This window comes from Rhipicephalus sanguineus, chromosome 1 (assembly GCF_013339695.2).
Source record: "Rhipicephalus sanguineus isolate Rsan-2018 chromosome 1, BIME_Rsan_1.4, whole genome shotgun sequence".
Taxonomy (NCBI): Eukaryota; Metazoa; Arthropoda; class Arachnida; order Ixodida; family Ixodidae; genus Rhipicephalus; species Rhipicephalus sanguineus.
This window is the reverse complement of record NC_051176.1, coordinates 214,177,170-214,203,834: the sequence shown is the minus strand read 5'-3', so window position 1 is coordinate 214,203,834 and position 26,665 is coordinate 214,177,170. Positions and strand designations below refer to the sequence as shown.

General features: G+C 48.0%; 1 protein-coding gene across 1 annotated transcript; it reads left to right on the top strand.

Annotated features, from left to right (window-relative positions):
* The first annotated feature begins 4,290 nt into the window (after positions 1-4,290).
* LOC119407247 (uncharacterized) lies at positions 4,291-23,681 on the top strand. The gene is made up of 5 exons (XM_037674127.2): positions 4,291-4,526; positions 16,378-16,581; positions 18,894-18,992; positions 21,871-22,015; positions 23,539-23,681. The coding sequence occupies exons 1-4, from the start codon at positions 4,404-4,406 to the stop codon at positions 21,940-21,942; spliced, it is 498 nt and encodes a 165-aa protein (XP_037530055.1). The 5' UTR covers positions 4,291-4,403; the 3' UTR covers positions 21,943-22,015; positions 23,539-23,681.
* The last annotated feature ends 2,984 nt before the right edge of the window (positions 23,682-26,665 follow it).

The following is a 26,665-nucleotide window of genomic DNA, read 5'->3' as shown; positions in this document are numbered from 1 at the left end:
TGGTAGAATGCTTTCATGCCGTGATATTGCTATTGAAAAACTGCAGTCTGGGTGGGTGGCGCGGAGTGCTGCCTGTGTCCAGTCAACAGGCGAAGATGCACTGGAAGTGGCTCGCAGCGCATGTATACACTGATGGGACAAGCCCGAGCTTCCGCGATGGTTCCATTCGTTGACGTGCAGCGTGTTAGGCCCAAGCATGTTCGCAATGCTTGAGCTTGAATACTCTCTAGCGTGTTCACACAGCTCGGTCTCATGTTTGAGAGCACCGACATGCTGTACCGTATACATATCTTAAAGGGCCCCTCACCAGGTTTGACAATTTTGAGCTAACGAGCGCAATGCATACACTGGGCGTTCACGATAACGTCTGCCAAAATTTGCAACGCTACGCGCCGCGGAAATGGGTCAAATTTCAAGGTGAACGCTGCTTGCCCTTCCTCTCGCGGGCGCGCGCTTTAGAGAATGAGGGGATGACGTACATGAGAAAATGGCCCTACGTAGATGGTAGTGCTGTGACGTCGCTCCTCTACGTAGAAGACTGTGCTCTGACGTCGCCAACAGTAGCACGTGACACTGCGATAATTATTTGACACGACATGTGCAGTTGGTGTAATTTGTTGCTTGACCAGATTAATAAAACTTGAGAGAAATAATGAGGCACACAAAGGGAATGGGTGCGTCTTTTTCATTTTTTTTTTCGTGAATTGCAGCAAGATGCGGGGCTAATGTGCCTCCCTTTCCCATGCGTTCGTGTCCCCGCGGTTAGCGCATCGAGCAGACGCCAGCACTGGAAACGAAAGTAATGTTCTGGCGCGTTCGAGCAGTCATTATGCTCATTTATTCTACCGCGTCCAAGTAAACGTTAATGCTGCACTGGCTCATGATACCGCTACTCTCGTGACCGTACAGATGCCTCAACTTTCATGCCCGTCCCACAGAAACAGGCAGTACACCACAGAGAACGCCGACAAAACGCCCACGGCCGCTACATAAAAACAAAGGTAGCGGCCGTGTAACGCCGCTCGCGTGCTCGGGCTGGCTCGGGCGCGTCATGCGCACGTGACCATGCATGCGCATGACGTGTTCATGCGTATGTGTCAAGTGAAGAGGGCAGGGAAGGTATTTGGCTTGCTAAGGCTACACGGGGAGAGTGGCAAGGGTTTGAAACTCGCCTCCTCGCATCATGGTTTCGCGCCGCTACAAATTATTGTTTTTCTCAGCTCGTAATGAACCGATTTCAAAAATTCTTGCGGCATACTGCTCTTTATTCGGCACACAACAACTTCCAGCGTCTAACTAAAATTTGCTATGTGGCCTGGTGAGGGGCCCTTTAAAAACAGCGCATTGTAGAGTTGGAGAAGGGACGATTCTGATGGGCCCCACCTTGCTCCTGCCACAGTCCGTAGAACGAGAATAAGTAGATTGTCTCTGCGTAGCCCAGGGGGTTTTGCCCAAGTTTACGTAGCATCCCAACAGCGCGTGTTGCCTTAGATTTGACATGCTCAGTGTGATTGCGGCACCTTAGTTTTTCATCATAAAAATACACCTAAATATTTAATGCAATCCTTTTGGGAATTATTTCTTGACGATGCTGAAGAGAAACGCTAACTGGAGCATTCAAAGGAAAAACAATCACGAAAATCTTGCTAACGTTAAGAATCATTCGAATATGTTCAAACCATAATTCTAAAGTTCCTAAATATGATTGTAATGTTGCATGCAATGAGTGAATAAGACATGCAGAAGCAAAAAAACGCAATAAGGGGTATTCAGACGGGGGAGGAATGCTCGGGGGAGACGGGGGGGTTGCGGATCACGTGACCGCGACGTCACGGATTAGCGAGTGGGCGTGACCCCCCCGCGCCTCCTCGGAGGAGACGGGGACGTTTTCCCCGAAAGGACAAACAATCCCCCGGCGGTGGGGGATGTGGCGGAATTTCTGGCTCTTGTTTGGCCACATTGTTGCACTTGCTCCTGCAGAGAGCGGCAGTGGGTGTCCAGTCTGCAGTTGGGGTCATCTGTAGCTGGGGTCATCGTCGTCAGCAGCTGGTGAAACGGGCGGTACAAGCCACAGGAGTAGTCTGGTAACACTGGTCTCCCCCTCCGTTCGCCCCGTCCGTGTGAGTGGGGGGCATTTGTGGCGAATTCTCCTCGCGAGTTGACGTCACTAGGCTCCGCCTTTACCCCCCGAGCATTTCTCCCCCGTCTGAATACCCCTATAGGGTCTGCATAATACATACACTTGAACGGTATCGTGCAGCGGAACTGAACATAATAGAACATTAAGTAAGCGCTTCTAAAACTATTTTTTTTTCAGCGTAAGCTGTTATGAACGCACAACTACAGCAGGTCTTCGCGGTGATGTCCTCCGCCGCCGCCGCTGCCGGTGTCCGTCGCAGCTGTCGCGCACAATATAGGAAAAGCAAACAAAAAGGTGATTCCCGGGATGCCCATTTCCGGTTTGAGAATTATTCAGAAACGCGAATCGAGAGAGCCGCAATTTGGAGACAAACGAATAGTGAGTGCAACCGGGAGGAATTAGCAAGTATGACGCTCTTAAAAATACAAATGACAAATATTACCGCTGAGAAAGAGAGCGCTCTTAGTGACCGTCTGAGAATAAGGTGAAATAGAAAATAAATAAATCAAGAGGCATCTTTTCGAAGCACCGCCCGATTCTTGGCCCTTTCCCCTTCGCATGAACGCTGCGAAAAAAGAAAAAAAAGGTGAATCATCATCATCGTCAAGCGCTGGTGCTTCGAGACCGAAGAAGACGACGACCGCGTGCTCCAGGGTTCCATTTCACGCGGTGCGGCACCTTTGGAGCTGGCATTATAGCGTCTGAGAAGTTTCCAGGGAGGACCGTTGTGCCCGTTAAAAGCATGACCGAAGAGACTGGATCTTCTATGCACCGGCAAGAGCATGGACTCGGCAGCGTCGGCACCGGAGTTGGTGGCGGCACCCTGGACACCCCCGGACGCGGCAGCCATGAACGAGATCGCGCCACCGCCACCGTAATCAAAGAATCGGCTCAAGCTAAGCTGCGACTTGTGCTCGCTTCGGCAACTGTCACGTGGGGCACCTTCCTCGTTTTTGCCGCCATCTCGATCGCGCTAGTCATCGCCGTGAACGCCATCCTACGCCTAGTCGCGTCTATCGTCCACCGCCCTGGACGAGTCGGATGAATCATTTGGGCCGCCGGTGTGGCGCGGCAGTGTGAGCACCGAGGCGGCTTCTTCCACTTCTACCTGCCGCCCCCTTGGTGCGTGACATCGTGGAAGTGCAAGTGCGGATATGCTGAGCGTGAAGTGGTGTTAAGATGTAAACTTAATTGATGTTTTAGCGGTTTTTTTCTTGCAATTTTGCGATACTACGTAGGGATTACAGACAATATTACACTGATAAAACGTTTCTGTCATGGCCCTCTGTGTTTTGCTCTGTTTCATTATTATGGTTATAATAATAATAATAATTTCTGGGGTTTACCATCCCAAAACCACAATATGATTACGAGAGAGGCCGTAGTGGAGGGCTCCGGAAACTTCGACCACCTTATTATGGTTACACATTATTATGGTTGTACGCTGTACCGTTAAAGTATGTTTGTATTTGATGCTATATACGGCGAATGTTTATAACCTTTAATAATAGCACTGGAAAAAAATTTGATCTTCTGTAGAAGGCCAACGAAAGCCGCAGACGTTGTAGAAGGAAACTGTGGGGCTGTCACATCAAACTACACGTATATGGATACTCGGACTGTACATGTAGCAATTCACTGGCTTACTGTATTACATTCTTATAACCATCTCGAGGCTACCTTGTTTTAAGCGGAAGGGTTCTACATGAGGAGCCCCGCGCCGCCCCTTTCACGGGAAGGCGCCGCTTTACCTAATCGGCGGCTGCATCCGCTCGGGGAAACCGCGCCGCCTGCAATCTTGCATCCGCTGCAACGCCTATCGGCCAATACAGCGAAGCTCTGTTTGTCGCATGGCTTGCATTAGTCGGCGAGGACTTGATCCACGAATGCAATTAGCAGTTCTGCTCGAAGTCCCAATATCTGACTCTTCTGGTCGTGCCGAAGAACTTGCCCAGGAATGTAGCGCGAACGAACGAAAATATCTTCGCGCCTGAGGGACCACGATAAGCGTATAGCTACGGGCCCGACGGCGCGTTAAGAAAACAAGCGCTGGCATCGGGTGCTCCGCTGCTTACGACAGGCGCGTGGGTGTGCGCGTGGTTGAAGGCAAGCAGGCGTCCATCCGCACTCGCCCTCCTCCGCCCCCGCCACTCGAACCACCCGCGGCCGGAAGAAACGGCGCTGGCGCATACCGTTCGCCGAGAAGAGCCCGGAGGCCAACGGCAGACGCCGCCGCCGCGCGGCGTGACACACGCAAACCATCATGGGGCTGCCCCGGCTTGACGTCTGGTTTGCCGGCGCCGACGACGAGTTGCCGTCCTTCTCCTTCGCGCTCTCTCTATCATTCCTCAACTCGCCGTGCGGAATACTGACCATCGCCGAAATCGCAAGTAGCACCTCCTTGCATCGCCGCGTGCTTCCCGCGCTAACGGCTGCGGCGCGGGAGGCTGGAAAAATAACTCGAAACACGGCGCTCCCGGCCGCACCCAGACCTGCGAGTTCACCGTTTGTGGCGCGCTCTTTCATAGCCCGATGTATGGGCGAAGTCTGTAGACTCTGCAACAATTACTTTAATCGGGCGATTCAATCGACATCGTCACCAATATAACGCGACGTTCCCGTTCTTCCCGCGTTTTCATGGTGAGATGGAGAAGGCGCGCGCTGCGTGCGTCACAACGTCGCTACGTGTTGCTCGAAATGCGTCAGTGTGCGAGGCACAACGTGTAAGCAGACGAGCCGTGTGCTCCGGAATAAGAATCGATATATCGATTCCCTCTCCTCCTCCCTCCGCGCAGCTATGCTTGGCGCATCTGCTCAGAGGCGGCGCGGAGGGACCGCACATTGTTTCTAAATCACACTGTTGTTTCCTCTGCAACGAAATTTCGCTAAATATCCGACTCTTTGTGACGATCGGTGGTTCGCAGAGCTGGGAATGTTCTTTTTCTGTGTACTTTGTACGTACATCCGAACCTCTCGAGTATGTGAGATGTCAACACAAACATTGCTTCGGCACAATGTGGTCAGTGATGTAGAGGATTTGTCACGCGTACACACACCACACACGCATATATATATATGGTGATGATGAAGGAAGTGTAGAACCAATGCTACGAAGCAGAGGACGTGCAAAACGAAAACCTTTTATTTTTCCGACACGTGCCAGCCGGGGAGCGGCTTTCATCAGGTTCCCTGATAAAGGCCGGTCCCCGGCTGAAACGTCAGAGCAAGTGTTATGGTTTTCACTGTCACTATCATATATATATATATATATATATATATATATATATATATATATATATTATCAGCGCCTCGGTGCTCACCTTTCTCCGGAGCATATTTTTATCACTACCATGATGTCATGCTTGTGTGAAAAATGCGTCCGTTTCCTAATTAGTTATAGTACACCACCGCTTCGAATAAATGACAGTTCGCAAGGGTCGAATATTAGGATGCCCATGGGAAGGCATCGCAAGCATTAGGGCGATGAGATTAGGGCGAGTAGCAATTAAGGTAGGGGCAATAAGCAATTGCGCCACTCCAGCCAAGGAAAACTGTGAAATATGCTTCTGCTATTTTTGCATCCTCCTAGTGTTCCCTTTTCTTAAATATACGGCTGACGCCACCTTGGCACTACGTACATCTGGCCAACAACTGTACATGCAATAACTGCAGCTGCGAAGAAACGATCTCCCATCTTCTGTGTGAGTGTCCCCTCCCCGTTTCAGTGCGCAAAGACAAGAACTTTCGTGTGCGCTAGATAAACTTGACAATCGCCCTTTGTCGGAACAAAGGGTTTTGGGACCTTGGCTGAGTCCGTCGTCAGCACAGAAGCCTTTAAAAGCATTATTGCGCTTCTTGCGGACAACTGGTCTTAGAGAGAGACTCTAAGTAGTGTCATATTCTCGTTTCCTTTTTTTCCTCCTCTCGTTTTCTTTTCCCTTTTCTTGCTCTCCTTTTTTTTTGTAACATCTCTCTTCTATCATCTTTTATCCCCCTTACCTCTTCCCCCAGCAAAGGGTAGCCTCCAGTCTCAGAACTGGCTAACCTCCCTGTCTTTCCGCTTGTTTCTTCCTTCCTTCGTTCTTCATGTGCATTAATAATAATGTAGCTGTTTCTTTTGATTACTTCTTTATGAAACCATGGTACGATTCAAATTGCGATATACCGCCGCTTTCTGGTATTCTAACCACGTCCAAGATAGCGCCGATCCTGTCCGTTTACGCTCAGTTGATCGTAAATGTAGAAGTGTAACAGCTACCAAATTAAGTCTGACACTGTTGAAAGACGACCTTACAACGTTTCCTATATTATTTATTGTTTAATAAGTTTTAGTGCGCACAAGACACGAACATCAAGATACCTTTATCCTTCATCCCGTATCGATAATCGATACAAAGTTGACTAACCTATATTAATTTTTGGTTGGTAACAACTTTATTGATAGTCCTGCAGAGCTTTCGCCGACTGGGCCTTAGTTCTCCCACGAAGGGACGTCGAGGCCTTGCCTCACCGCCGCCTCGCGGGCCTGCTAGACAGCCCAAAGTTGGTCGCCGAGGCTGGGGCTGCGCAATAATCAGAAAAAAAAAATTTTTTTTTTACTGTTCGAAAGACTGCAGTAAAACCTCGGTGATACGATCACGGCTCGTACGCATTTCGGGGTGATACGAATTTTTCTGTGGACCCGGCCAATGCCCATTAGCCTGCAATGTGTTGGAGTACGGTTGTTGCGAACCGATTTGCACCCCACGGCGTTTGATACGAACGTACGCTAGCGCACAGGTACGAACAGGTGCTGCCCGCGCTGTCGCGGAAGACGCGGGAGTCACGCGCGGGCGATGGCATGCGCGCTGCGCGACCATCAACGGTGCGTCGTTGCCTCCGAGATAGTGCGCGCGAATCTTGGAGGTCTTTAGGCGCCTTCGCGTTTAGGTTACAGATGACGTTGACGTCGCGCTTTTTTTTCCCGAAGCGTTGACGCGTGCTCCTGTGCTCGAGGCAGCAGCGTCCTTGTACTGTGTTAACACGTGCCTGCCACGTCGATGCAAGCCATGTCCCCGCAATCAGACGTTCTATGAAACAAGACTGAAACTTGGGCTGCGGGTCCGTCATGAAGTCCCATTAAAGGTGGACGAAGACCCCAAGGGACGAAACGGACGGTCTTGGCGAAGGAGCTTGGCCTCTATCTATCGTGTGCAAAGCGCTTCTTAAATAACTTTCGCCGCAGTACTCCGGTGTCATGCAGAAAAGCGTAGTAGGATTAGGAAGGGGCTACTAGCGGTCACGGGGCACAACACACCTGGTTCATTAATTACACACGCGCGCATGCACCGTATATTTACGACTACAAGTATGATCGTTGACGTCTAAAAACTTTACTGGCAATCATTCAGAGCTGTTCATGTCGTCGCTGCGGCCCTGAGAAACACTGAATCAAAACGTATGCACTTTCTTTTGTCGTGTACTAATTTTCCATGTTTTCTGGTGATACGAATTTCGGATGATACGAATATGTTCGGTAACCCCGCGAGATTCGTATCACCGAGGTTTTACTGTGCTCAAGTTAATGGCGCTTATATTATCTGCGAGCCGTCATGAAATCGGTCGTAGAAGGCTGCAGGCACTTAAAAAAACTAAATTCTGGGTGTTAACTTGCCGAAGACACGACATAATTATGTGGACTCGGGATTAATCTTGACCATACCTGGGATTAAGAAGTTACAGCATTACGAAGGAAACAGACAACGGAGCCTCATAAATGATAGGACAAGATAACTATTAAATTTAACGGAAATTTAGAAATAATGGAGAAATAAGGGAAGCGGACGAAAGATTACAGCGGGTGGGAGCCGGACGGGCAATGCACGTGTGGTGCATTGCCATTTATAACTACAGCCGTACTCCCGCCAACTTTATTGGGTACGCTTTTCGTGGTATTTGTGTACGTGTGCTTCAATATCCCCGTCAGTGTTAGCCAGTGCCATCCACAGCTCACGGCGACGGATGCGAAACATCCGCGCCCATGATCACGTGGGTGGCGCTGGCTGTATTGGAGCGCGCTATTCTGCGTGTTTACCACTAGCAAGAGGCGAGCTCGAGCGAGCCAGGGCGCACGATGCTCGCGCCACGCTTGCGCGGTGCGCTCAGGGTGGAATACACGTATCCTTTTCTAAGCGCTTTCTCAACGGTTGTACGATCACGCGTTTCGGACTAGCCTCGGCCACTAAGCATCGGAGCGATTTTTTCTGGGCTGCAGAGAAAGTGCGTAACATTTGCAATATACCACGTGACGGTGCTAGCGCGCAGCGATATAGGTGGTATTCAGCCGTAAGCAACGCTGAGAAACTGTGCCCTACGGCGAGGCATATACGGGGGAGGGCGAAGTCGAGTCGCTGCTTCCTGCTTCCGTCATATCTCCAGGTCGGTTGGTTCAGCCGGGGCGTCTAAACCAATGTGCACTGCTCATGCAGCTAGGTCGGCCGTATTTCGTTACATTTATGCTTACTACGGCGAATTCTGCTCTTTGTGGATGGTAAAATCGATGAAGGCTGAAAACTGAACGACGTGAGAAAACGAAAGCATGCAGCGATCTTTTTTTTTTTTTCCCGCACCAAATGGGGTTAGTGAGGAGAGCTGCCGTACGTGTAGACGAAGCGTCGCGCTGAATTTCCTTCGTTGTCTATAAACCGGGATCACATTCACGAGGATGCCACGAAATTTCGCACTAGTACATCGCATGCCATGCTACGTATTTTGCGCCACAGTACAAATAACGAGGCATTTCAGTTTCACGGCTGACACACGGCGTACCTTACTATCGCGATCGAGTCCGATTGGGATCGGGTGCCTTGGTCCTAATTGGATTACTTGCGCAGGATGCGGGAAGGAGCCAATCGCGGTCGAGAAATTCGATCCCGATCGGGGTTCACTTGCGATCGAAAGTGCCCGCGTGACAGCCATCCACTTCCATTGGCTTTTCCGATTTTATTTTGCCTCGAGTAACGTAGCTCATAGGCTAGCTAGCACACCGTGACTTTATATATCGGGAAGCTTTGGTAAGAGCGAAATCCATGAAGAAGCTTCGTCGCTGGTGTGCGCAAGAAAATTGAGGATTGTGGCAAAAAATTTATTCGTGGAACAATTTTGCTCTCCCGTGGCGCCCTCTGAAATTTTGCTCGCTTTTATTAAACTGTGCATAACAGAAAAATTTATTTAAAATATATCTGTGTAAGTTGATCCTCGAAACTGCGTTTGCGCTGCTACAGGAGCTCCTGCTAAAAGAAGGTAGGCGTTTGCACGCCCACCCACTTTTACAATGAATCCTTGCCAACTAGCTCAACTTTCTGTCGTTCTAATACAGAGGTACTGTTTAGACGTCCTACTACCACACTTCCGAAATTTTTCTGTTCATCTGCGAGCTACGTATCTACCTATCTTCAAAAACAAAGGAAATGTTCAAAGCTAACGATTTCTTTATTGCCCGAACTCGCGCTCTCCCTCACCAATCTAAATATTTGTATAGTTTACGGGAAGGTTTATTTTTGTACAAAAATATTTCAGGGCGATATACGTTCCAAACCCTGTTGAAAAAAATTGAGAAACCAGAGAAAATGTGTAATTTATCTCATTTTTACCCTATTTTTTGTACTTATGCGGTCCGAGTAAAATATTTCGTATCTGGCATTTGATAGAACACTTCACTGGTAAGCAACGAAGAAAGTCATATCAAACCATTTTTTTTTTAGGGAAGAAAGAAGATCTTGAAGTTGGCCTTCAGAAGGCACCCGGAATTTCTTTTTGCTGCCACTTTACCGCGCAGCACGCGCTCACATTCGGCGGCAAGATGCGAAGTGTGTGCCAGCGGCTGGTCAGCGCTCGAAAGTCTTGCCGCGTAGACTTAATTGTTACAAGTACTGAAATTGCGTTACTACGTGAGCATGCTTGGTGGACCCACTGATTAATATAGACGCAGGAGAACAGCTTCCGCTATTGTTGGCTCATTGTGTTACAGAGCCGTCTGCACAGCCAGCATACACAGGAATTACACACAATGCGCATTAATATTATCGATATGCATATACACTTTTTCTGTGAATACTAGTTGTGCACATGGCCCTGTACCTAACCTAAGCACTTTGCCTGCAGGCGACCATCGCCCTTCCACCTAAATACCCCCGAACCTTTCTTTTCACTTCCTTCCTTCATAAGGCTGCATGTGTTTCATCAGTATGTAGTGCAGTAGAGTTCAGCACGAATGGCAAGACCTCAGCGTCTGCGTTTGGTTCTCGTACTGGGCCTGATATGCTATCCTGCGTGCGTTCATGAAGAGGCAGGCGTGTTTCGTATTCTGGTGATGCCACTTACCCCTTAACATTTCTGTTTCGTGTCATCTGCGTAGCTGACGTCAAGGCCAGGAGAAAGGGCATAATACGCCTTAAATCAGCCATATGTGACGGGAAGGCGTGGTATTCAAAGAGAGCGAATTATTTTCTGCCTTTGTTTTAAAACAAGAAAGCAGAGCAGTGGCATTACGGAGGAAATGGCACATTGCTTCGTGACGCGTTCTGTAACGGCGCTGAGGAGGTTTAGGAAAACTCTCCGCGCGTACGCAGATATGACAGGAAAATAAGATGCAGATGTATGCATTTTCCCCGTAAGACCACGAACGTAACCGGCTTGTTTTTCACGCTGAGTGACCAATGTGCATTTTTGTTCTCTTTTTGTACGAGTGCGGGAATACACGAGGGAAGGGCGGGGAGAGACACGTTGATTGGGAGAAGGTAGCGAACGAACACACCACAATTACTGGACGTCCTGTCGACACAAATCAGCTCCAGTATACGGACACCTTGTATTTGTACAAGTAATTGTCGTACCTTAGTACCTTCTTGTTTAATTTATGCCGTAGGTCATACCGGTACCAATAAAAATAAGAGAGTAGGCGGCTGCTGTCTCCAAAGTTTCCCACCCTTGATGCCGTTCGTAGCATTCTGTCACCGTGGCTTAATTAAATTACGTCTTCGCGTTCTCATAGTTACATACATTTCTTCTTCGTGTTTCTTAAACGTTTGTTCTCATCTTGGCTTCCCGCAACCAGCGCATGTGTGTTATTGCTCCGAAGGTAGAGAATGGTTTTCCAAGAAACTCTTCTAAAAAGAAGCGCTTTCCTCCACTCGCTAAAGAAAAATAGAATAATAGTTATTGTTGGGGGTTTACGTCCCAAATTCGGGATATGATTATGAGGGACGCCGTAGTGAAGGGCTCCGGAAATTTCGACCACCTGGGGTTCTTTAATGTGCACCTCAATCTAAGCACACGGGCCTCTAAAGAAAAATAAGAAATATATATTAGTACTATAGTGTACAGAGAATACAGAGAAGCGGCGATTGGGTAATGCAGGAGAGGTGGCTTACAAAAACAAAGTTCAGAAACGTCGGAGAAAAAATTAGCGCGAGAACAGATACTTGAGTCGCGATAAAATGATCACATTGGCACACCATGTAACGTCGCTCTCTAAAATAGAATGCGTCAAGACGATGCGTTTTATGAGTGGCAGAGCGTAGTGTAACGCGAGACATCAGCCTCCACGTTTGTTCTGGGCCTGATAAGGTGAATGAAGTAAACTTCTTCCTGATTACGTTTCCTTATTGAGCGAATTTTCACATTTAGGCATGCGGATTAAATTTTCATGTCATCCATTGACGAGAGAAAGTAATCTGAAAAACTTTGTCGCGTTACGGCCCTAGCCGCACGATTTTTTCAGAAGCTGCAGATTTTCCATGACTACGGCGTCGCCTCTGGCCTAAATGAGCGCCATATAACGCAGGCACGGGACACGCGCGGCACAGGCGTTATCAGCAGACCGGAAAATTGGTTATTTATCGGAGCGAACAAATGTTATGTTTTGGGCTGAAGTTCATTTAGACTGTAAAACCATCGGCCCATGCCTAGATGGGCTCGCCACATTGTTGCTGCCATATCGTGGTTTTGGGACGTTAAACCCCAGATATTATTACATTGTTGCCAAGTGTGTGGTAAATGTACCCAAGTTTAGGGTACTTTTGGCCCATCCCTCTGTGTGATAGTGACGTAGGGTGGTCCGGCGATTTGTTGCCAAAGCTTGAGTAATTTGGCCAGCGGGGACGTTTCTTACAGCACTCGGAAGTGCTCCCTGAAAATGTGGAGAGCTGTACTGCCTGGTACAGGAGAGCTACCTGAAATCACACGTGCACCGTACACCTATCAATATGTTTGTTTAGAGTTGATCTGCTCAACAATTCACATGTTCGTATTTCTTTATTTATAAGCACAGAGCCAGGGGCGTAGCCAAGGGGAGGGTTGGGGGGTTCAACCCCCCCCCCCCCGAAAATTTTCAATTTTGCTTGCGCATATATACACGCACACATACAAACGCACGCACGAACATACATAAAGTATGGTTGAAACAACCCCCCACCCCCCCAACCCCCGAAAAAAATTTCTGGCTACGCCCCTGCACAGAGCCCTCGTAGGGCATTGCGTAAGGGAGGGGGGGAGGGGGGGCGGTGCAGTACATTCGTATACATAAAAACTAAAACACCATTACACCTTAACAAAGCAAAACACCGATAGGTGCAAAATGATGTGAATGAAGTCAAGATTTTAACATAGTACGCTATAAAAATAAGGGATAACAGCATTCAAAATTGAAAAAGAAATTGCCGACGATTACAGTGCTCCTGAATGCGAAATGCGAGCGCAGCTGTACGCGTGTTTTCATTAGGCGATCTATTGAGGCAAGGAATAGGATAGATACATGTATTAATTAACGTACAGTTACAGACTACTCGTCTTCATTTTTCATACCTTAGTTTTCGTTACACACACACACACACACACACACACACACACACACACACACACACACACACACACACACATACACACACACACACATATATATATATATATATATATATATATATATATATATATATATATATATATATATATATATATATATATATATATATATATATATATATATATGATGGTTTTTTTAGATTAACGCAGAACACTGCGTGATCTCGCTCTACTGCGAGGTTATCAGGAAGGCAAGTCTAGAAACGGATTGCTCTTGGAAAAGCCGCTAAGTTAAATGCGTCGATCGATGTTTCCCTACATAACGGGGAGATATTTTGAAGAGCGAGGGCGAGGTATGCGTATAGCCTCTGTTATTCTAATACAGTATACACTGGGGGCCTACGATTGCGATACAAAGGAAAGAAATAACGGTCGGCGTATGCGAGGAAAACTTCGATATCCAATGCCACTGTATCGCTACAGCCTAACCTTCAAAAGTGTCGCAATTTCATAGACACTTTTTGCGCGTTTTCAATACGGCACGCTTCAGGCGAACGTTAGAAGGGAAGCTTGACCGCACACGGCAGCCTTGATGCTTTCTGGAACCATAATAACAGGCTTTGCGCACATTGTTGCATTCGTGCTCAGTGCTAAAGAATTCTTGGTTGTAGCAATACCTCCTCTAGAAAGATGCCTGCGACGTGAGCCGAAGAGCTGGTTCCCGGCCCTCTCCTGTTCTCTCCTCCTCCGCTCCCCCAAACAGTGTCGGCTGCGAGCGCTCCCTGCGGCGGCCGCTTTAAACCTTGCAGCCTCTGAGATTAAAACACTGCCTACGGCCATCCCGGAGGCCATGCTTGCCGAAGCGGCCGAGCGGCCGTGTTTCCGGCTGCGATGGCGTCACTTCCGAATCCAGCGGAAGTAGTAGTGTCGGCTGCGAGCGCTCCTTGCGGAGAAAGCACTGAACTACGAGGAACCTCCCGTCCCTACGGGAAAGCGTGCGACGTCGCAGGCATCTTTCTAGAGGAGGCGCTTGTAGTTATAAAAAGTCACAGTTTCACCGCTAAGGCGAAGTAATTAATGCGATAGCAACAAACTGGAATGCCATACGAAGAAAGGCTAATAGCTCACTGCTTTCGCAAACATGGCCGCTGCAGTGAGCGAAGTGACCCTCGCGTGGTCTATGGTGTCAACGCAAACTTTGCGACGAAAGCACAACACGTGCGAACATACCCCTCAAGAGATAAGCGGGCGAGCAAGGGCGCCCATGCCCTGTTGGTCAAAGTATGGGGCGGAGGCGCGCATCCCGACTCTGTCGAAAGACAAGCGGGGCGACGTTAAAGCTAGGGTGCCTGAATGGTTTCCCTCGCCCGCCGCTCGGGCGAGGGAAACCACTCAGGCACCCTATTTAAAGCTAAAGACACTTTACTTAAAGCGCGCCTGTTGTGCCATCTCGCGGTGACCGTACACACGTGGAAGTACATCTGAGCTCCGCCTACGGGCAGCGGTAAATGGTCAGTCGCGTAGCCAGATTTTTTTTTCGGGAGGGGGGAACCATACTTCATGTATGTGTATGTGTTCGTGTATATATACACATGCAAAATTGAAACATTCTGAGGGGTTTCGACCCCCCCCCCCCCCGGCTACGTCAGTGTAAATTGTGCACAGTCGAACCTGCATATATCGACTGGCAAAATGACTGGAATTAATTCGATATATTGTATAATTCGATATAAAACTTTTAACGAATTTAGCGTATATCTGATGCGAATTTCGGTGCGCAAGTTAGCTTCACGGCACTGTTTCGCGATGATGCAAGAAAGGCGGCTTTACTACAATGCGTGGTGTGTTTATTTTTTATTTTCCCGCGGTTTTTAGAGGGGGTGCGGATTATATGCAGGGGCGTGTTATACGCGACAAAATACGCTACCGACGTAAACAGTACCTCAACAACTTCATACGCACTTTTGCGTGTTCGTGGAGCGCCGAAAGCCTCTATAGTCTGCATTGGCCCTAACGTTGTTTTTCAATGTCATATTCGGCGTGCTTCTCAGGATGCTGTACGTCAGACTTATTTTCTATACGTTTGACTGTGTCGATCATCGCCAGCCTTGCGTGGAAGAGCCAGGTTCTTCTGTTTTACGGCAGACATTGCGTTAACAAATGGCCGTTGCGGAGAAGCGAACGGCCACCCCGCACGACGGGTCGACGGGCGCGACGACAACGAATGATGGGAGAAAGCACGCGGTGGCAAGCGGTAGTTTCTACTCGCTCTGCGTGGCGCCCTCCTAATCTCACCACTCACTCTCCCAAATGCATACGGGAAATGCCCCTTCCGTGAGGAAAAGCTAACCTCTTGTGAGGGAAAGGCAACTTCTTGGGGCGTTTCCCTCGGCCCGATGTTCGATATATCAAGCGTTCCGGCTATTTTAACAGCGAATCTGTTCTTGGTCGAGCCTTTCATGTCCGGGATCCGTGGTGACGCTTGCGGGCATCATAAACGGGTGTGCGCCACAGACATTGGGTAAATCCCACTACTCACCACTGGCCCACTAAACATGAAGGCAACAGTTAGCCCAACAAACGGATATGTGCCAAGAAGTCTGCGCGGCCTATCAGAAAACTATCATCGCAATAAACTCGTACGTGCCACAGAAATTGGGTAAATCCCACTACACACAACTTGCACTAAAAAGAAAGAAGGCAACAGTTAGCCCAACAAATGGCGTGCGCCTTGCCACAGTCACGCCACTGTCACGTGATACTTTGTGGTTGTAAAAGGTGGTGGCTATAGTACCACCTCAAAGCTTAACAAAGAGTGTTAAATAAAGAGCAGTGATACAGCATACCGGAGCATCTTAAGCGAAGGCTTCTTTGTAAACCTGTGTATAACAGTGGTATGGTCAAGATGCAGTAAAATATACTACCACCTCAAAGCTTAACAAAGAGTGTTCAATAAAGAGTAGTGATGGAACATATCTGAAACACTTGCAAAACATAGAAATGCGTTAGCCCGACGAAGGGAAGGCCACCAGCCTCGCTGTTGCATCGGTGTCCGCGAAGCGGAGCTGGTTAGATTTTTTTTTTTGTTCGATGTAGCCGTAAATTTACCTATGCATGGAAGTTAAAGCATTGCCGTGTTCGAAAATAGTTCGATGTAAAGGACAATTCGATTTATCCGGGTTCGACGTAGTCGGGTTTGACTGTATTAGCAATATTTACAACCTTGAATATAGTAATTGCCCATTTGAACACAACAGTCCTGCGTAGGGTAAAATAGGTTACTGTCAGTCACCACGTATGGTGTTTTCGAAGCATTGGTTAGTAACACTGGCTGGCCATCGCTTAATTGGCGGCAGCGGGGTACGCCTGAGCGCTCATGAAGCTCTTACTCCTCGCAGGTGACGGGTATACTGACGTTCGCCCTGTCGTACAGCAGCCGCGTCTACGTGTACCAGCTGTCCAAGCTGGTGGTGAGGGTGGAACCTGAGCCCAGCATCATCTACGTCATCTTTGTGTCATTCCTCTACTGGTTCGTGTCGCTGCTTGTGCTCGTCTCATCTCTCCTCTCCAACACTGGAATCAACGTGACCAGCACTCTATTCGTGAGTGCCCGCGTCATCATGACTTCACAGTGTGCTCAAGCGGCATTCTAGGGAATGTCATTGATCGCATACCAAAATACAGTAAAGTGAATATGGCAAAGATGTTCCAATGACGAAATATTACAGCGACAAAATCAAGGAGGCAAATATTTAAGCTGATTCGAGGTGAAGCATGCTTAGTGAATAGGCGCGAGGTTGAACGCAACTTGACGCTATTGAGCTATACTTGACGTGTCTGCTCAGTAAGCAGCGAGCAGCAGCAGCAGCAGCGGCTTCCCTGCAGTGCAATCATTTCGAAAGGGACCATTAGCATATGTATTTCTCTCTGCAGAATCAGACAAGTGTTATGCCTCATATTGGAAAAGAAACGATCTTTCAACAACTTCTAATAGTGCATTATCGAATCGCATATGAGGATCGAATAGCCAAGACTTTCGGATTCTAATTCGATAGAGCGAATATTTACGGACATATAAAATGGGGCAAACGTCGCCAATTTTACATTCTGCGGTATTACGTGCCAAAATATGAGGCACGCCGTAGTGGAGCACTCCGGATTAATTTCGACCACACGGGGTTCTTGTATACCGAGGCCGAACTACACGGATGTTCTCTACATTTCACCCGCATCGAAATGTGGCCGATGCGGCCGAGAATCGAACCCGCGCCCTTATGCTTAGCAGCGCGACACATCACCATCGAAGCTACACCACGGCGGTTATCAACGAGGCTGCGGGAGCTGGTTTCCTCCGTCGTGACATTCTGTTAGGCACCAAAACCGTACTACTTTAACTAGGGTCGCGATTAGCTGTCGCTTAAGCAGGTGAGGCACACGAGCTGCGAAAGACATCGTACGTGTAGTAAACGTACCGTCCTGGCGTTAATCGTATGCGCACCACGATTATTGAGCGCATTAATTTCGAGAGCTCGTGACTAGAGGGCGCACGTTCTGCTACATGCAGCTTTGACAGGGTTCTCGGGAACATAGCCTCCTTTCTGTTTGTTAGGCTCGGAGATCTCGAACGGTGTTTCCCCGAATATTCGATAATACCATTCAGTATTTGAGCGTTATCCGGTTGGCAGATCAGTTTAGCTTGCCTCGTGGTGGAGATGCAACAACAATGTGTCTGTTTTGTTTCTCTTCAAAATTCGGCTAGTCCCTGAATAAAGGAAGACCAAATATGCCAGTAATAACTTAAGCATGTATGAGTCAGGTACAATCGAACTCGTTTGTTTGAAGCGTGTTTAAAATGAAGTCGGTTTTCTGAGTTTCTCACTATAGCTGCCACATTTGTATAAAGTGCGGCAACAATAAACCATCCGCACCATTTCCTACGAGTCTGGCTGAAAACGGCAGCGAAAGTGTGCGAATGGCGTTGATGGCACAATCGTAGTAAATCAAATTTTCGACAAATCATTTTCTAAGCGATGAAAAGAGACAGTCAAGACTCCCCGATTCAGTATCACCATATGTCAGGTGCCCTACTCGTAATTTTTGCTATAGGAAAAAAAAATCTGCTTTAATAAAGTCGCGAAAACGACAATCTGTGCGCCCGCGTTCAAAGGTATACCGTTCAACGAAACGGGTCTTTCTTTTTTTTTTTTTTGCTCTTTTTCTTCGTGTCTCTTAGAAATATGTTTTGGTTTGCCCACCTATGGTGCGTTCGATCACCGGAGCCTTAATGTAACAACATCACGTAGGCAGCCTTATTTAGAACGGGCGCAGTTCTTTATGTGGTGCTTCGCTTTCGACGTCCGCGGCCGGTTAGCCGTCGGGCGCTCGCAAAGCTTCGCCGCATTTCTCTGAATTCAGGCACATGAAATCTATCGACTACGGAAGGCTAATGTTTATCATCAACGATGGACCTGTTTTTCTGGACTGAGGCCAGCCGCATTCTGTGTAGGCGAAAGCGGAACCAGACAAAAAATCCGCTAACGTAAAGCTGAGTGCGGAAAAAAGAGAAGCGTGTGATGAGACTACCATTTCGCGCAAATAAGTAGGAAATTCGCAGTAATCATATTATCGTGCATACAAGAATCAGCCTTGAATACATGCGGGAATATACCCACGGACATCCCGCGTCTGAGTGCGGTACCATTGCGATGTGTTGTTACCGCCGCCTGTTGAGGCTGCTTTTCGAAAAGCGCGCAGCGACGACAAGCACCGAGTTGTGTGCGCAATTCACGGTTCGATACAACAGCGGGGGTGAAGTCCCCGCAGGGCCACTACAACTGAGTCAGATTTAATATGTCATTGCGACAAGGCTCCAAGCCCGGTTCATGCTGAAATAACTGTCCCATTTCCCGTGCAGTACGTTCTACTGCAAGCCTTCGGACTGGTCTTCTACCTCAGTGGCGGCATCTCCCTGCTGGCCCTGGAAGCCGGTCAGAGCGTGGCGACCGCTGCTGGGGTAAGCTTCCCCGCATTGTTTGTGTTCCTTACAGTGTATGCGCTGTGACTCTTCTCGTTGTATTCTGAAGTGCGACTTCACTTGCAGTGACGACTTGATTTGAGCGGCTGACGTCATCCTAGCGCCTGTCGTGAACGCGCCCAAGTAAACTCAGTGAGCGTCTTGGGCACGCTCATGTCATGCGTTACTTTGTCAGCACTATAGAACACCTTTCTGAACGCGGGTATTAGTTTGTAGTCGGTATAATTTACGGCGCATGTCTTTCCTGTCTTGTCCGGGTTCAGCTCTTTCTTCGGTACGCGCATGCGTGGCGCGTATGCATACGTGGAGCTCGTAAAAGCTCACACACGCAATGTGGGCCTGCGGGCGATATTTAAACTATCGCGGAATGCCAATGAGGAAGCGTACCGAGTTGAATCTTCGCATGCACGGAACGACGGCAGATCTTGCCTACATAAGCCGAGAGCGTTGGATAGCGTGTCGTGCGCAAAATTAAGTGCAGCTCGTTGGCACGCGCCGAAACGCATAACCGAGTTAGCTTTGCGTTGACGATAAGTGTCACAGTTACCCACGCGGCGGCATGCGCTGTACAGAATCGCACCCATCATACCGCCTATTACTAGACGCGCCTGGACAACGCGGCGTGATAGAGCACGCGGGCGAGGTCTCCTGCTTTCTTAATTTTATAGACGCCTAGTTTCAGTCATGTGCGCATGCGATGGGTTTAAAATGCACAAGGCATGCGTGAAGTCCCAAGGCTCAAAAGCAGCGCTCTCGTTTTTCCAGTTTCCAGTTTCAGTTTATTATTTCTTCCAAATACAAATGTACAAGATTAGTAGTATGCAGACGAGGGTCCCAAAGTCGAGAGACTGCAGTGGGGTCCACGCTTCTCCGTGGACCTTATCAGTTATACTGCTTCTGCGGATCGGTAATATTGTGAAGGGACGGACGTCCTTGTGCAACAGCCTTAATTTTATTTCAGGAAAAGCTTTAGCTTACGTCTTTCTTTCGTTTGAAATAAATGGGCGCGTAAAAGAGGTTGGCATCAGGGGTGCTGCCAGATATATTCCTTCAAGGCAATATAATGAAAAATAATAGGTAGGAAAAAGACACTAAATATATTTTACCTAATAACGTGAAATTAAAGAAAGGTCGCAACACCGTCGCTCTTATTTATTTCAGAGGAAGTTTAGCGCACTGCAGGTTGCCAGAATTTGTCTATGAAGTAATGAATCTAAAAAAACACACATAAAATTGGAGCACAGCATTGGTAGTTGGCAACCAATCCAAGTGAACACAGCCCCCAATACTATACGCTCAGGTTTGAACAAGTTCATCTATATGCACGGACGTGTATAGTCACCGCAGAAAGAGATTGGCACAAGCGACCGTCCCGGCCAATGGTCTCGTCTGCTAATCTTGTTCGGCGGTGATCGTACATGTCTCCATGGAGGAACCTCAAATAGCAGCGTAGAAAGAAGCGTGTAAGAATACAGCACACACTCTTTTGATGATTCTTCACAATCATGGGAAACTTTCAAAGCAGTCGGCAGCTCACTGCTATAAACTATTTACTGTTAAAAAAGCAACTGTTAGAGATCCCAGAGGACGGCTGCCGACAGCTACAGGTCCCGATTGTGCAGTGTACAGTAACATTTTATAAGCTCTGCAAAATATGGGATCGTCATGGAAATTGTTTATCACCAGGCAGGTTCCATTAATAGTGCTTCGTGTTGCTTGTTTCTCGATCGCACCTGTGTGCAAGGTCGGTGCTGCCCTTTTTTTCCACAGACAACTTTTTAAAGCAATGCTTGGCGGTAATTTTTTTTTATTATTAAATGTCACGTTTCACAAACCAATTCGGAGTTTCGTTGTAAACTCCAAGCCTGAGCAGACGTTTAAAAGCATTATATTGCGGTTACGCGTGTACGATTTATATGCAATCTTACCATACAGAAGACCAGTCGAAAATTGAGAATTATTGCCGGCACTTAAGATTCACAAAGCGCCGGACACAAATGAAAGTGCGCAATTTATTGCGTCAGCAACGAAACCTGACTGGCTCGTTTTCGTAAGCCAGTCGGGTTTCGGTAGTCTTACATAAACTTCCCAAATGACTCTGGCGCGCTCAAGAGTTACGTCCGCATTTTCCTATGCTATCCCGATGACACTGCCAGGAGCAATCGCTCGGCGCGTGCAACCACGTTCCACATAGAACCTGGCGAACTTCGCGTTCCAGCTGGCCTTCGTCCAACGGGCGCTCAATAACCATGGTGTACCTGAGCACGCATGGTTGCGGCATGTTTGGTTGCGTCAACCAGACATGCCGCAACCATGCTTGAATCGTATATTAGTGTATAATAAACCAGCTTGAATCGTATATTAGTGTATAATAAAGCGCTCTACGTCATTTGTGTGGTGAACTGGGGATCTGTCCCTTGGCAGCCGATAGATTACCTTTTTCCCTTCTGGCAGTTCTCTAGATAATTACTAGGATAGTATGCACGTGATTGCTTTCCGCGACGGAAGGAACCTTATTACGTGGGAAGTGCGCTTAACGTCTCTTTTAAGGTTTGCCTCTGCAGCTTTGTCGAGTTACGCCCGTGGCTGTGCGCGTTGCCCTCAACATCGCGGATATACAAGTTGAAACTTTCTGTGCTGGTATAGCGACCTTAGAAGTTTAACGTCTTCAGCGATCAATTATAACTTCTTCCTTTGTTTCGCTTCCTCCTTCGCTTATTCATAACTTTATTGCAACACAGCGCACGCAACCATCGGCTTGTATATACTACATTGTATAGGTTTGAAATGCAGTCCCTGCTATTAAACGTATGTATCAGTTTTGTAGTTTTGGGTGCTCGTGTTATGTACTCCGCAGGTGTTTGCCGTAATCAGCGCAGTTCTTCACGGCCTGCACGCCGTCTTCGTGTACCTAAAGAGAAAGAAGTGATTTCACGTCTGAGGCGAGGAACACGTTCAATTTCAACACACTGCCTCTTCATTGGAAGTCTGTGGTCACTTATGTAAGTATTTTACCCGGGAATTTTGTAGATAAGCATTCGATACCACGTAACTTTCATTACGTCATCGCAGGCCTTGACCAATGCGGCGAAAAGCAAGAAAATGTCCTTTTTTACTGCTCACCATTCATTCTCTCTGTCTTTTTTTTTGTAAGCGGCCATCTGAAGAAAAGAACGCAAAGACTATACGAGCAGCCGTTGAGTTTCCGACTAGCTGTTCGATATACCTGAGTACGCATATTTTTATTCTCTGTGGCCCAGCATTTTCGATAGAATTGGCGTGATCAATATTGATTGAACTTGTCACAAAGTATCATAGTAATCGCATCGTTTAACGGTCCGAGAACTTTATTTCAGGGAGCCTTTTTTTAGCAAATACGCACGCACACAAGCTTGCACGCGCGACGGGAAAGAGAGATAAGATTTAGAGAGCGAGAGAAACAACGAAGGGCAGGGAGGAGAACTACAGTTACTAAAAGGGGTTGAGTGATTGAAAAAAAAAAGAGAGAGAATGCAAGAGGACAGAGAGTAACCCAAACGTATGCAATTCGCACTGTGCGTGCAGTTGCTAGAACGTTTGTACAGGCAGTAGGGGACTGTGAATTAAAGAAAAATTATTTCACGCAATGCAATTAATTTGATAGTGTCATTGCTGCTCCAAATTTTGGAGCAGTCGGGACAAAACTCTTTGAAATCTACAAGGTTTATTTAAAAGGGATGGGGATGGTTGGTTTTCCTAAAGTTCTGATGGTGCACGTGTAGCACGAAGCAAGACGCGAGGACTATAGGAAATGCTTGAACAAGTGCTTTTTTGCTCAAAAAGGCTTCGTTGCTGGGCAAGTTGCCGTGGATTTATTCTACGCATTATATTTAACTATTTGTGACACGCGCTTTTAACTACACTAAATTAAGTGCAGTACATAAATCAACTAACGCAGGCTAACAACACTTTTTTCTGAGAAAATTGACGTCCTGATGTCGTTATATGCTGCGAAAAAAAAAATGTGGATCAAGTGCGCCCCACTGATTACATGAGTGTATTGAAAATGTGAGATAAAAATGATCCCCGACACAGTATAGAAATAGCGGTTTAACGAAGTAACAACACGTCAGGAAACGATGAGCAAAATGTTAGCTTGCGATAAATGCAATAAAACTTCATTGGATGAAGCAAGGGACTAGATGTACTTTTGTTACTGCCCCGTTTCAAGGCGGATGCCGGCAAAAATTCCCTAACTCCTCTTTATCGTAGACCATGGGTCATTAGTACTAGCAGCTTGACGGACATCAAAACTTAGCTTAACCATCCCTGATACATATTTTAAAAGATCAGCCTGCTTTTGCTGAGCACCGCAGAATGGGAATGAATGATATATACGCCGAGGTTTCCCTGTGCACTCTTATGGGAACATGCACAAGTAGACTTGGTGACTGTTTCACGTTTGGTATCGTTTCACGACAATGTTTGAAGGCCGTGCCACGTGACACACTCTTTGTCTTGTTTTCTTTCCCCGTTTTCCTACCAGACCTTGGAATACCGAACACCCGAAGAGTTCTGCCGTATGACTGCGATATAACCGGCGAAGAAAATATGCTGAAACTGAAGCCTTTACCCGTGTATCTGAGCGCTAAATCTTCAATAAAGAGCGCATTATTGTTGTTCGTCCAAGCAGGTATTTCATGACAACTAGCTGGAGTTGCAAGTCGCAGGATAACGCGACGCGTTGCTAATATGGCACACGTACAAACTGTCTCTCCGTATGTGTATTAAGGCATGAACCAGTCAAGAAGACGACGGACAAGGGAGAGAAGTGACAAGCGCACAACGACTGGACTCTCCCTTGTCTGTCGTCTTCTTGACTGGTTTGTGCCTTAGCGTCATGTACCAACTGGCCCAGACTTCGAACCTTACTGTGTGTGTGTGTGTGTGTGTGTGTGTGTGTGTGTGTGTGTGTGTGTGTGTGTGTGTGTGTGTGTGTGTGTGTGTGTGTGTGTGTGTGTGTGTGTGTGTGTGTGTGTGTGTGTGTGTGTGTGTGTGTGTGTGTGTGTGTGTGTGTGTGTGTGTGTGTGTGTGTGTGTGTGTGTGTGTGTGTGTGTGTGTGTGTGTGTGTGTGTGTGTGTGTGTGTGTGTGTGTGTGTGTGTGTGTGTGTGTGTGTGTGTGTGTGTGTGTGTGTGTGTGTGTGTGTGTGTGTGTGTGTGTGTGTGTGTGTGTGTGTGTGTGTGTGTGTGTGTGTGTGTGTGTGTGTGTGTGTGTGTGTGTGTGTGTGTGTGTGTGTGTGTGTGTGTGTGTGTGTGTGTGTGTGTGTGTGTGTGTGTGTGTGTGTGTGTGTGTGTGTGTGTGTGTGTGTGTGTGCGCGCGCGCGTGTGTGTGTGTGTGTGTGTGTGCGCGCGCGCGTGTGTGTGTGTGTGTGTGTGTGTGTGTGTGTGTGTGTGTGTGTGTGTGTGTGTGTGTGTGTGTGTGTGTGTGTGTGTGTGTGTGTGTGTGTGTGTGTGTGTGTGTGTGCGCACAAGATTGAGCCACACAGACTTCCTTTTAAAAATAAAGCTTCTTCTTCCTCTGTGTCCTGGTGAGACCACCAAAAGTCACGACGTGGTCTTCACGATATTCTCAGCTGGAGCCCCGGCGAGCCGCGTCATCCAGTCGGGTCCTATTGGGTTCACCATCTCATATTGAGCCACACAGACTTGTAAAAAAACACCTCCGTAACATGCGGCTGACACCCGCGCCGCGCAAGAGAGGGCGCCACCGCCTCGCCAAGCGGGCGATTGCTCCCCCTACCGGCTCTTCTCCGGCGCTTCGTCGCTACATCCGAAGGGGAAAACAACCTGAAGGAACTCGCTGCAGACAACACGTATCTCAACTGTCATAACAAGCAGGAAGTCGATAAAGCGCAGCAAAAAGTAGCGCGCATGTCGAGTTTGCGAATCTCCCAAACAAGATTCTACTCGTGCAGGGGAAACCCTACATGCTTACCTCAAACATTGACGTCATCGATGGTTTAGTAAATAATAATATGTGGGGTTTTAAGTCCCCAAAACCACGATATGATTATGAGGGACGGCGTAGTGAAGGGCTCCGGAAATTTCGACCACGGGCCTCTACAATTTCGCCTCCACCGAAATGCGACCGCCGCAGCCGGGATTGAACCCGCGACATTCGGGTCAGCAGTCGAGTACCGCAACTACCGATCCAGCGTGGCGGGGACGTTTGGTAAACGGAGCAGTGGGAACTCTACGAACGGGAATCGCTGGATGCCCGTGCTACGCACTTCCTCAGGTTTCACAGTAGTGGAGCCGCATTTAGCGCGGGATTTAGAATTACACCATTTGCTACACAAGTTTTTTTCTTATGGTGTCCCTCTAGTTGTGAAAGCCTGTAACACATAATTTTTGTCACCCTTCTCCGGATTGTTCTCCACTCCAACCGAGGTTTGCTTAGTTTCGCTGGGTGTCCACGCTTTCGTTTGGTCGCGGAAATTTCTGCTCTTGCTCGTCTCTTTCTCTTCTTTTTCTTCTTCTTTTTTATATAAAAAGTTCGTCTAGCAATTGATCTAGATTAAAGTATTCTTTTAAACTCAAATCGTCAATAGGAGTTGTATAGCGTTCCAATTATTATCCATATAATTTCTTCCCTTGATAGTATTTTTGTTTTAATATTTTCAGGCTGCAATGAAAGCGCGAAATTCAAAACCTATACCACGTGACTACGGGCTTCGCGCACTGACATTTGCGGCCTCTATCATGCCCATAACGAACGATCAATGCTGAGGCCTCCTTCTGAGAGGTTCGCTTTCGGCGACGCAGCCACTTTCACGAGATTTCACGAGACTGGCGCCGGATGCGAACGGCTGTCTCCTGGTCACAGCGGTCTGGCAGTGGGCCAACCGTGGTCAACCGCCGGCCAACCAGGAAGCCACAAACACTGTCGCTCGTAGGCGACCCACTGACCTCCACTAAAGTAGCTGGACGGCGCATCGCAGCTACCTGAGAGGCGAGCTTGTAGCTATGGGAAGTTCCTCGGCTTGACTCGGAGCTGTCGTCTGCTGCGCTGCCCAATGCGCGCTAAGCTGTTTCGTGATTCCATTTTTTTAGTTTTCTTCAACTATCACTTGCTGGAGGTCGCCAGAGCGAGGCAAGAGATTATGCGACAGCCACCGGTGTAGAGAAATTGGCTAAATGCGCTTCTTAAAGGCCAACTCCGGCGATTTTTTGGCCATGTCAAAGTAATGGTGCTTTTATGTTCCTGAGACGCTCCTGTTACGGGCCCGATAGCAGAAATACTCGGCAAATTGGAGAATAATTTTAAATAAGCAAAAAAGCGCAACACCGAAACCGAAACCCAACCGTGTGTACTGTCTCCGTATGACGTAGACGTTGTTACGAACGAAGCGGAAGTCGTGCAAGGCATGCCGGTCACGCCGGCGCGGAGTATGAAAACTGTGACAGCCGGGACGACAAGTGAAGCGCCGGCCAAACCAACGCTGTCTGTCGCCTTGTGCACAGCAGACGCTCGCTGTAGCGGCCGAAGCGCCGAAGTTAGCGGTGCCCTCGGCTGCGTCACTTCCGCCGCCTTCCCAATACTGACGTCACAGACGCAATGTTGCCAATAATTGTGGGAAGCCAGGAGGGCGTTTGCAGAAAATCTTTAAAAT